The following is a 13,058-nucleotide window of genomic DNA, read 5'->3' on the forward strand; positions in this document are numbered from 1 at the left end:
CATTTAATTTTTACTTAAATGACCACAGAAATGTGATATCAGCATCATATTCCACATCACAAAGCATGTGTTAACACTACTTGCAATATTGGAACTGTATTGACATATACTGTACATTTCAATTTTTAGGAAATGATACAGGAATACTCGCAGAAATTGTTCAGTAAAGGAAAAAAATGTGCAGACTGCCAATTGTAAAGTAATTCATCTGAGACGAGACGGTTGAAAAAGGAGTTTGTTTGACTTTCATAGAAACTTTTCAGATCATCATAATGTGTGTGGGTTTGCATCAATTCTTCTGAGCATTCCTTTTGCATAGCCAGAACCTGTTAAGCTCCTGGGATGGGTATATGTTTGTGTATATTTTTACTCTTATGAATCCCATCTCTGTTATTAAGGTCCATATTGCATGTTCTATCTTATTTATGTGGTCATGGAAACATGGGTTATGGGTAAAATGTGAGAATATTACAACATTATATGGATGTAAAGACTGCAGACACATAATGTACAAGTGCTGGCAATATAAAAGGAAGCAGAAATATGTTGAGGCACCCAGTGCATTGGTCTAAATCAGAGAACAGAAAAGCATCTTCTCCTTGACACACGACTCTGGTCCACACCCGCGGAGTGAAGTTTAGAAATTAGCATTATCCCTTTTTTTTTTTTTACTCGCAGCGCCAAGAAAAATTGTCTCAAAATGCAACCAATTAGTGGCAGTCTGGAGCCCTGGGTACTTGCTAGCTGCATTTTAGTCATTTAAAGCAAACACGCGATTGGCTTGAAACAAGTTCACTAAGTTTGTTTTTCTATGTTATCAATTGTGAAAAAACCAAGAATAAAAAACTGAGGCTACATACAAACATTGACACTACATGTTTATATCACTGGCGAATAGGTAGACTACTAATTTTTTGTTTGAAGTAGACGAAGACCCTCCTAATTCTGAGGAGTGTCATGTGAGTTAACAGGCACTTGTGAGCAGTGTTACGTGGGTTACAACAGCCTCTGATACAGTGCCCCTGAGTGAGTGGATGAGTGAGAGAGCGAGAGAGCGAGTGAGTGAATGAGTGAGCGTCTGAGTGAGTGAGTGAGTGAGTGAGTGAGTGAGTGAGTGAGTGAGTGAGTGAGTGAGTGAGTGAGTGAGTGAGGGTATTTTGGATTCGAGTGATTTCTGAACTAACTGAGCTGCACTTATTTATGTTTAAAGGTTAAGACTAAATGACTGAATACCAGGGGTTAGTACTGTATGCATTTAAGGTCTATTTGCTTAAGATATACTGTACCTAAAGGTCAATATTATAGAGTTCTATATGTGTAGAACTCTTCTGGGAAATTCCTTTTGGTAAATAAGATTAATTGAGCCCTAGAACTCTCGTATAAGGGCAAGCTACCAAGTCATTCAATCAGGAGTCCTTAATGAAAGTGTAACTGGGGATACCTGGTGTATACCTTCTGACTTTACCCCTTCTACAGGAAGGGATGCATATGCAACAGCCAACCTACGGTACAGGCAGAGGCACTCCGCTCCCATAAAGACAGGAGGTGCACTGCATTCCCACAAAGACAGGAGGTGCACTGATCTCCCACAAAGACAGGAGGTTCACTGATCTCCCACAAAGACAGGAGGTGCACTGCATTCCCACAAAGACAGGAGGTTCACTGATCTCCCACAAAGACAGGAGGTGCACTGCATTCCCACAAAGACAGGAGGTGCACTGCATTCCCACAAAGACAGGAGGTGCACTGCATTCCCACAAAGACAGGAGGTGCACTGCATTCCCACAAAGACAGGAGGCGCACCGTGGTCCTTCAAAACAGGAGGCGCACTGTGCTCCTTCAAAAACAGGAGGCGCACTGTGCTCCTTCAAAAACAGGAGGCACACCGTACTCCCGTAAAGACATGAGCGGTAGAGCAGCGCTGACTCATCCTGTCTCATGAGGATAGGGGGCAGCCTGGGACCCAGGGGAGGAGGAGGGCATGTAGTGCTCTACTGATCCTGCAATCAGCCTGCAGATAACAGCCTCAGCGTGAATACATCTGCATACATCTCCGCTCTGCTTTAGAGCCCTTCATCCGGCCTAACGAGAGCTTTCTCTCATAGTGCTCTCTCAGGACCAGAGCTTTAAGAGCCTACAAATACAGCAAACTAACAGCATTAGCATCCAGAAGAAGCGATAAAGAACAGCCAGCGACCCCCGCCCCCTGCAAACAACCCTCCGCTCAACCCTCCATCCAGACTGGGAGAATGTGAGACGTGGGTCACTTTATACATGATCAGTATGTACAGTGCCTGCATATACAGTATGTATAGAAAAATATATCACTCTAATCTAAAAGCAAATGTGCTTCAGAAGAATAGAAATGTATGGAAATGAATCATTGCAAACACCTGTGATGAAAGACTGTGGTGCTATGCACTTGTTAAGAATTGGATTCCATCTAGAGACCAGATATTCCATGAACAGAATACACAGAAATCCCCCAAACTTTGCACCTTTTACATTTTAGATGACCATTTTACTGTGATTCTGCCATCTATTAAACATTATAGCACATGTCAGTGCATTCCTATTCATATTATATCCATGACATCTTCCCCAAAATATACAATGCAGACACAATGTGAGACACGTTTGAAGTAAGGCAACATTTCCATTGCAGAACATCTAAATTACAGGGTCTGCATGTTCCTCTTTCTCCATAATGTACAGTCCACTGGTAGAGCACAGCAATTGCCTGAATTACGGCCCCATCATGATAAGAGACATATCAGCCTTTCATCATGAAGCCCATACTGTGTGTGTAAACAGCACTATGCCGTATGCTTACTTTACCCCTCAGCTAGCATAAATATGTACATCTCCCAGTTCCCTATGCAGAGATATTACTGCCAATCACAGGGAACAGATGGCATAGTGGCCTGAAGTGAATAACATATCAATAAGAGAAGGAATCTCAGCTAGCATGTGACGTTGAACAGCCACAGTGGCACCGATTCAACTTTCAACACCCCCCCCCCCCCTCCAAAATGATCCTCCTTCTCAGAGAGCTGGAATGGCACACAGTAAACCTCTGCCACCCTCAAGTCCTCCTCCACCTCCTCTGTCACCTCCTCCATCCTCCAAATCTTCACATATTCACATATTCACAGCTCTGAACCAACAAGAGAGGGATACCAGTGTGTGAGTGTGTGTGAGTGTGTGTGTGTGTGTGAGTGTGTGTCTGTGGAGGGCGGGGGTTGTTTGTGAGTGCATATGTGTCTCTGTGCATTTTGTTCTGTACAGTTATGTATATGAGCGTAGACAAGTCTGAATAATGTTGCTGTGCCCTTAATGTCGTTTGTCGTGGTTTTGTTTATGTAAATGTGATTATAGTCAGGGTTTTTTATTTACCTGTGCATACGCACGTATATACATAACGTGCGTGCATGTATACAAACACAACATATGTGCATACATAGAGTAGGTATGTCTTTACCAGAGCATACAAAGAGCATACAAACAAAGCACAACAGTAATATGAGACCAGACTGCCTGATGATGCAGTCTCCATATTGCAGCAAATTCTATGAGGAATAAATGTGATTAAGCAGGTACTGTGCTGTCTACAAAAGCATAACTTGTTTCCAAACAGCCATATTCCAGTTCAGATTTAATTTGTCATCTTAATTAGGGTAAGCATCCTTAAAGACAAAAACCGTATCAATGCAGTAAACATATGTTTTGCAATGGTAGTCTGAAGCACATTTCAAGTGTGTTTCAAGCCAACTATATGGAAAAGCTCCGTCTCTATGACGCAATTTGAAAAAGTATGGAGCTAAAAAAATAGCAGTGAAACATTTGCAGTGTAACAGTGCCCCCCTTTGGCATTAGGCTAAAATTGTTTCTGTTACACAAAAATGGATGGTGATAAAGTTTTTCCCATTTCATATGGCTTTGCTTTGGCAGCAGGATTATACTGAGCACAGCAGACTGCGAGAGGGGATTTGTGATTTGGAAACTGGATCCTTACACATCCCCCGACGATTTGGAAATAATGCAATAAAACAAAGTTCAAAGGCAATGTTTTGTAACGGCAAGAAAATAGAGACTTATAATTCCTCCTTGCAATTGGGTTGTTAAGCAGTTGATGAGAATATAAATAAATAAATAAATACATACACACATACATACATATGAACTGGAACTGGAACTGGAAATATCATAGGCGGAAGATTCTGGCAGCTACCCACTTATGGTCCATAGTCTGCACAGACTGTCCTTACTTATTGGCTGGCTACTTCCTATTTTTATCCAAGGACAATGAAGGTACTTTGCATTATTAATTCGCGCATAATTATTTTTTTGCTGACAAACCACACACTTAATAATCGATCTGTGCGTTTGCATACGTGTGTTGTGTGTGTGTGTGTGTGTGTGTGTGTGTGTGTGTATGTGTGTGTGTATGAGTGTGTGTGTGTGTGTGTGTGTCAGGGTTACCACAGGAGATTACACCAGCAGAAAAACGGCTTTGCCGGAGACCCGTCTTAAAATGGATGCAGTTCAATTTCTACAAAGCCCTCAGGCTTTTAGAAACGTAATCCAAAGAGAGCCTTGTCCCACCATTCACACAATATTGCCCCTCTAATACAGATCCACCCCAGGGTCATTGACTCTGTCTGAGACAGGCATGTGTGTGTGTGTGTGGGTGTGTGTGTGTATGGCTCTTACTGATCACCTTAACCAGGAGGTCACCAACTGCTGAAAATCCTTGTTGCTAAGTGATTCTTTAATTCCACCCGAGAACACCTGTCTGACCTTGGCAAACGCAGACATCTTGTTCTATTTGTGGTCTGAAGAGGCCTGTCTGCTCCCATTAGAGACTTTTAACCTCAACACACACTGCCCCTGATCTACTGACCTCCATACACACTGCCCCTGATCTACTGGCCTCCATACACACTGCTTCTGATCTACTGACCTCCATACACACTGCCCCTGATTTACTGATCTCAACGCACACTGCCCCTGATCTACTGACCGCCAAACACACAGCCCCTGATCTACTGACCTCCACACACACTGCCACTGATCTACTGACCTCCAGACACACTGTCCCTGATCTACTGACCTCCACACACACTGCCCCTGATCTACTGACCTCCATACACACTGCCCCTGATTTACTGATCTCCACACACACTGCCCCTGATCTACTGACCGCCAAACACACAGCCCCTGATCGACTGACCTCCACACACACTGCCACTGATCTACTGACCTCCAGACACACTGCCCCTGATCTACTGACCACCACACATACTGCCACAGATCTACTGACCTCCACACACACTGTACCTGATCTACTGACCTCCACACACACTGCCCCTGATCTACTGATCACCACACATAGATCTACTGACCTCCATACACACTGTCTCTGATCTACTGACCTCCACACAAACTGCCACTGATCTACTGACCTCCACACACACACTGTCCCTGATCTACTGACCTCTACACACACTGCCCCTGACCTACTGACCTCCACACACACTGTCCCTGATCTACTGACCTCTACACACACTGCCCCTGACCTACTGACCTCCACACACACTGCCCCTGATCTACTGACCTCCACACACACTGCCCCGGATCTACTGACCTCCAGACACACTGTCCCTGATCTACTGACCTCTAGACACACTGTCCCTGATCTACTGACCTCCACACACACTGCCCCTGATCTACTGACCTCCACACACACTGCCCCTGATCTACTGACCTCCACACACACTGCCCCTGATCTACTGACCTCCACACACACTGCCCCAGATCGACTGACCTCCACACACACTGCCCCTGATCTACTGACCTCCACACACACTGTCCCTGATCTAATGACCTGAGTGCTATTCACTGCTGTAACTTCTCAATATGATTCTGAGGGTAAATTTAGGTTGGTGCAAGAGGATTAGGCAAATTAAACACTGCATTCAATATTCATACTTCAAGCAGTTTGTTAATGAAATCAGCATGGATTCCATGCCAGACAATGGGTTCCTACTAATCACTTATTTTTACCTCCTTGCATCCTTTCTTCATGTCCTTTACTTCCACCTAGCCCCACCCATTGGAGGACACAAGGAAAGGAAGCGAGCAATGGATGTGAGGACAGAAGAACCAAGAAAACGTGTATTAGGCAAATGTGTAAGCCATTTGTTTGAATGTGCTCAACGACTGTGATTGGGCAACACAAAGGTATGTCTTTTCTTTCTTAAATTTTAATTTTAATTTGAAAAAAAAGATTAATCCTTTCAAAGTACGCATGAAATCAAAGTTTCACAAGAATTACTGTATGTATTGTTTTTAAAAGGATTTTGGGTGGCCAACACGTAAATGTGTCAATTGATTCTAGAGTACTCTTGCCGATTGTGTGTCAAAAGCACTCTTGACACGGCATTTGTGTAGAAAAAATGGCTCATCTCTTAGAGTGTAGTAGTAGTTGTAGCTGTAGTTGTAGAACTTTAGCGGTATTATTATTATTAGTAGTAGAATTACAATGGAACACAGAATGAATTACCGTTATTTTTCAACATTCTATTAATTCACTGTAAAAGCAATTTTCTGACATGCCCCATTAAACAGGTCTCTTCCAATAAGGGGGGCAGCATAATGAAGTCTCCATTTTGTACACCCTCACAGAGTGCAGAGAGATCAAAGCGCATGTGAAGACAGCCTAGGGGGGGCATAAAATCTTCATATCCTGCTCCTTCTTCCATTCCCCCAACTGGGAAAAAACTTTTTGAAAACAAAACAGAAACATACAAAAAACCAATAAATCCAGCATGCAGGCTCCACAACCCAGTACAGTGTATAATAACTGAACAAATATATTCCTTTACATGATCATAGGACAATATTGCCTTCTGACGCAAGCTGACCCATAAACTCTGAAGCAATATGAATAATGTGTAAGAAGTACATTTGCTTTCAGTGTGAGCGTCACATGTGCATGCAGTAAAAATTAAGAGAGGCATAAATAATGCAATAATTTATCTGTTTCTGTTCGGCATTTCTCATTTGGGACTGGCATGAAACAGTCTTGCAGAGACTGTATAGTTTTCAGCTTCTGTTGAAATGCTTTCAGATCTAGGTATGAAGTGCTGCACAACATGTGCTGTTCAGCCCCAGGTCTACATATATAATACACCTTGAAGATGGCACCCGGAGCTAGTAATGTAGGCCTATGGGAGATTATCTGCCCATGAGAAAGTCCAGGTATTATTATTCTTTCTATATATTTCATTTTGACTGCTGACAGAATAAAATCAATCAAGATAGCAATGTATGTCGACAGAGGTGCCATCTGGGAGGGTTCTGACTGACAGGGGATCTCAAAGAATATTACATCATACAATTTTCAGGGGTGGTGAGGCCCAATATGAGATTGTTTCATGGGGCCCAAAATTCGGTGCGTTTCTGCTCGCAGACGAAGAACTTTGGCGTGGTAGAAACGGCAGCCTCCAGCTAGGTTGCTAACCTTGCGCTGAAAATTTGAGGAGAAAGATTGACGGGCTGCGATGTCACATAAATAGCCACCGTATGCAAATTCAGTCGCTAATATACATCTTTGCCCTGATTGGTCATCAAGATGGTGTTGAGTAGATCAATTTCAGTCGTGAGATTGGATGAATGGTTGAATGGTTGGCATTTATATAGCGCCGTTATCCAAAGCGCTGTACAATAGATGCTTCTCCTTCACACATTCATACACACACTCACACACCAACAGCGATTGGCTGCCATGCAAGGTACCAACCAGCTTGGTATCTTGAAATCCAATTTCAATATGAGATTAAAGTGATGTTAATTATGAAATAGAACTAATAATTTCTGGGTTGGTCAACATGAGAGAGTTGTTGTTATAAATGCCTGCAATTAACTATAAATTATATTTCCTTCAGCCTTAATGCACTGCAACGTAACAGTCTCAAGAGCAAGCTACACCTGTTCACATAGAACTGCTGGTAAGATAAGAGAACTTGCATCATATGTCTGGTATGCTTAATGATAGCTATTTCAGAAAGAATATAGAAAGCTGTATTCAGGGTTGGAGGTGATGGAACCATCTTATGATATAATTTTGATGAACATGCGACACAGGATACCATAATTATCATTAATTTGTTTTGGCTACTCTTGATCTAAATATATGCTTGCTCAAGAGATCTGATGACTAATTTGTGGAAATATGAACTCTGAATAGCTCCAAAACTTGTAGCCCTTCTGTATTTTTTTATTAAATTGAATATTTTAGGTAATTATCCATTGCTTAAAAGACTGCCCTTTTTACATTCAGGAAACTAAAACTGGGCAAAAGCTCTAGGACTCATATTCTAGTGCATTACTAAATCAATACACAGAAAACATCAATCATCTTTTGCCCTTGACTTTGACTTACAATTAAATGTAAATTTACAAACAAATGGAAATGCAGTTTTGTGAGTTAGGTATGCTCATGTCTGAGTGTTACAAATCATATCTGTGAAGAAAAAACAGTGCTTGCATTTAACCCTCATACTAAGTTTTTATTTAATTGTATGGACACTTTCATGATCTGGGTCATATTGACCCCAAAAGTTGAATCGACACAAAATTAAATTACGAGATGTCAAACACGAAATATGAAGCAAAGTTAAGGGCAGTTTTTTCTAGACTTCTCTGAGCAGAAGACCCAGGACCTCCAGGTGGGCCATACGGAGACTGCTGTGCTTCTCCATGACTGGAGTCAATGTGCAGACAGCATCACTGCAGCTGAGCCATGATCTGCCTGGGCACAATCGCCAGTCTGAGGGCTGCACCTACAGTTGAGTTCTGACTGCAACGCGAGAGCAGACCAGTTTAGATAAACAGAGCTCTCTCAAAAGTAGCTTCAGAGTCATTTCTTTATCAACGCTTTCTTGAGTTTGGTTTCATTGTGTGGTTTCAAACATGGGTTTGTTTATTTTATTTTATTTATGCCTTTATTACTAACGAGACCATTGTCTGTAGACAGAAAAAAAACGCATACAATGTGTCCTGTAAGTCCATGTTCTGAGGATGTTTAAAGGCCCCCATATTTCTGCATAATTATCAGATGGCTTTTCAAAAAAACCTCCGTCCCTGCTCTTTGTGCAGGTTTTGTGGGCATTTTAGACACTAAAAACCAGGAAGAGAGCGCTGATGCATGTGGGCCTTTAACCTCAGCAGAGTGCAGGAACCTATTCTCCTATTCTCCTTGTTCTCCTGCTCTTAAATTCAGGCAGCTGGCCCTTTTCTATTTTGTCATAAAATGTCAATCCAGTCTGGCGGGCTCCTGTGGTGAAAAGGACATGTTAAAAACGCATGTAATTATACATGCACATAATGTCATTATTCATTATATTTTACTGTGTGCAATTTAAAAGGCATAAATGAGATGTAGTCTCTTCTATAAAACATTTTGGGGTGATACAGATCAGTGGATCCAGGCTGCAATCACTATTTTCCTCCTCTGCACTTCCGACACTGCCATTAGATTTGCTCTCTCATTCTGCCCGGGGACTGAGCGGGACTGAGCTCTCTGTGTGCCGCTGTAACTGGTACACATCGGTAGATGGAGCATGTGCACTATAATTCACTGCACTGGATGAGTTTCCATGTGGGAAACTCCACTAACACAAAACACACAAAGATGTTTGGTAACTTCTCATGCTACTGCTCTGTATTACCAGATGTGCATTTTTATTAAAAATGTGTACAACAGTGTACAATTTACAATGTTATTCTCAGCATAATGAGTATAAGCAAGAAGGTGAAGTCTTCTTGCACAATGCCTCCTTATCTTTTTATTATTAGTATATGCTCTGCACATTGTGCAGTATGTCATTACAATAAAGGCCTTATAAACTAACTCAGTCAGTCCTAAATACTGCCAAGAGTGCCTTGGATTCCTGCTGACATTGACACAATATTTTAATTATATATATTTTTCCACAAGATTCGCTGATGCCACATTTCAATTTCTCTGCCTCTAATAAGCCAAAATGGGATCTCAGCATAAATGAATGAGCATCCTGAATTACGCTGGACATTTCTACGACATGATGCATTGTGGGTATACATGCATATGACAGTGGAACCAATCAGCTGCTGCAGTGTCACTGCTCTCTCCTGTCTCCGTCTTCAACACAGAATGAGATGCAGTCCCTCATAGAGACAGCAGTGTAATATAATGGGTAGGGAACTGGTGTTTAGGACACTGTGCCAGTTCCCTACCCTTGAGCAAGGTACTTAACCTAAATTGCTTCAATTATTGAATCATACACACAGAAAATTTTACCCCAGGCCTGGGAATTTCACTCAGCAGGCCTGGATTTAGACCATATCCATATGTTTTTAATCAGGGAATTATCCGGAAATTGAGGACGGGGATAATAAGATTAAAGGCTTAAGAGTAATTTGGAGAAGCAAAATCTCTACATTTATACATTTTAGTCTCATACAGTATGTTATGTAGTTTACTGTAGTTAGTTTCTATCACTATCCACATATCCTAGTGTACTGTATGTTCAGGGAACTACACCCTGTAAGGTGCGGTAAGGTCTTGCACTACATTATTGCTTATTTATTTATAAGCTGTGAAATAAATTGTAAATGAGCAACATGAAATATACAATATGTATATTTGTAGCAAAATATAATTATATTTGAACTACTGGGCTATATACTGCTGTATATGTTATAACTGATACATTTGCACTTGTACCTGCATGTTATATAAATCCTGTGGAACGTATTTTCACTCAAAAACACAGTAATTATACACTCATAATCAATGCCCTAAATTCATCCTTAATGACATAAATGTAACATGTACAGTAGTTGCATCACAATTACATAGTACTTGCTATGTGCAAGTACTGTGTAATATTGTATCCTTATCTAACATATCAGCACACAATTTATTGGACCTACTACATATAAACCTAGTGTAAATGAAACAGAAGAGTCATATACTTTATACCTGAAAGTGTATGCCAAAGTATAAAGAGAGTTTACAATTGCTGCCCACTAGATGTCACCCTGTTAATATTTTACAGTTGTGGAGTTCCTTGAAATAGAAGTGTCACCAGTATTCTGTTTTCATGCATCAATCTCTCCGTTTCATATACACCCAATGCACCCAATGAGGCAAAACCTGTAATAACAAACCAAAACCTACAACCTTTAGGTTGAAAGCCCAGTTCAGTTTGCCGCAGTAGTTAATGGAAGAATGGGGTATCAAGATGCTATATACAGCATGAGTGAATATGAGTTACAATTAGCTGTCAAACACTGACTTGTTCCAGTCAAAAGATTTTTCTCTGCACAACAAAACACAATGATTAGCGCAATGGTGAGTAACTGGAAGCATAGACTAGATCCACCCATCCCACTCTGCCATCTCCAGTAATAAGTACTTAGGTATACCAACTGTATTTAAAAGAAAATGATAATTAATTCGTTTTCCATTACACTTTCTGAGTACAGATATAGTATCTGGTGACAGGTATTCTGTGCATTGTACAGTGCAATTTCCCTTCACGCAGAGAGGAATATAGAAGCTGTGCGGAATACCTTATTATTATAGTTTCAGTCACTGTGCTAAAGATCAGACAATCATGAAGACATTTGCCAGTTCCCTGGGAGGTTGCAGCCACTTATGAATCAATCATAAAAAATATTTTCCTGAAATGTGTGAAGGCAGAACCTTCAAGCATAACGCTGGGAACCACTTCACTTGACTTGAGCACATTCATTGACAATTCTGACATTTTAAAGCACTCTGGCTCTCCCTCGGGGGGGAAAATGCAGGCTGAGAAAGTAAAAGTCCTCCTCAGTATACAGTTTCAATCACCTGGATTTGCTACTTAACTGTACCACAATTCTTCAGCCAGGAGGGAGAATTACATTACATTACAGTTATTTAGTTGACACTTTCATCCAAAGCAAAGTACAGTTGATTAGACTGAGCAGGGAATAATCCCCCCTGGAGCAATATCGGGTTAAGGGCCTTGCTCAAGGTCCCAACAGCTGCATGGATCGTATCATGTACTGTAGCCACTAGGCTACAGGCTGCCCCAAGGCTGAATTCTGAGGCTGAATTAATGAGTGAAATCAGCTGGCTGAGTTCATGGGTGGAAAGAAAATCTGGAAGGACATTTACTTGACACCTGGACTTTCCACCTCTGGCTCTCCCTCACTCTACCATGCTGACAATACTAGCATATCAGACTAGTCTACGCAGTTAGCTTACAACAAGGTAATAAGTAGTGGATGGTGAAGTAGTAAAAAGGATTACTGAATCCATATTTTCTGAATCCATATCAAGTGTTCCTACTGTTAGCCACCAGTCGTGTGGGGTGATTGACAGGAGCGGGAAACGACGGCGGGACCAGAAAGGAGCTTGGGTTCTGACTCACGTCGAACTCGTTGAGGGCGGCGGCCAGCTCCCCGATGCCGGCGTGGCCGTGCTTCTCGTCGGTGGGAGAGGAGGCCTGGGCGGCGCCGGAGATCCCGCCGATGGCCTCCTGCACCTGCTTGTAGACGTAGTCGCGGTTGGCACGCGTGGCCGCCACGTCGGGGTGCCGCAGGAAGGCCTGGGAGGCCGTGTACAGCATGGTGGCGTTCTTCTTCAGCGCCCCCCGAGCCGCCGCCATCTCATCCCGGCACTGCGGGTCCTTCAGCTCCTGAGCACACAGGAGACGCCCAGTCAATAACTTATGTCAGCCATTTTGTCTAAACAAGGCTAACGAAAAGGCTAATGCTAAATGCATACATTTTAGACGATGTTTGCCTCGTCAAAACTTGGTAAACTCCCACTGCTGGGAAGTAAATATTTCACATTTATTTGAATTATTCATTGCTGATGTCCATAAGCAATCTTCAACAGATCATCGGTCTCTAAAAATATTTTGATAGCACCTTTTGTACCTTTCTGATTGTTGATATGTATTTTTAATTGTATTATAATGACCGGTTCACATCCATCTTTACAAGGGAAAGGACAGTGA

General features: G+C 41.9%; 1 protein-coding gene across 3 annotated transcripts in view; it reads right to left on the minus strand.

Annotated features, from left to right (window-relative positions):
- Nucleotides 1-13,058, minus strand: part of LOC133134884 (catenin alpha-2) — a 300,097-nt gene that overhangs the window by 236,033 nt on the left and 51,006 nt on the right. For all 3 annotated transcript variants that reach the window (XM_061251445.1, XM_061251444.1, XM_061251449.1), the window contains exon 6: nucleotides 12,468-12,734. In XM_061251445.1, the coding sequence (XP_061107429.1) occupies nucleotides 12,468-12,734 (267 nt within the window). The remainder of the gene's footprint in view (nucleotides 1-12,467; nucleotides 12,735-13,058) is intronic.

Source organism: Conger conger, chromosome 8 (assembly GCF_963514075.1).
Source record: "Conger conger chromosome 8, fConCon1.1, whole genome shotgun sequence".
NCBI lineage: Eukaryota > Metazoa > Chordata > Actinopteri > Anguilliformes > Congridae > Conger > Conger conger.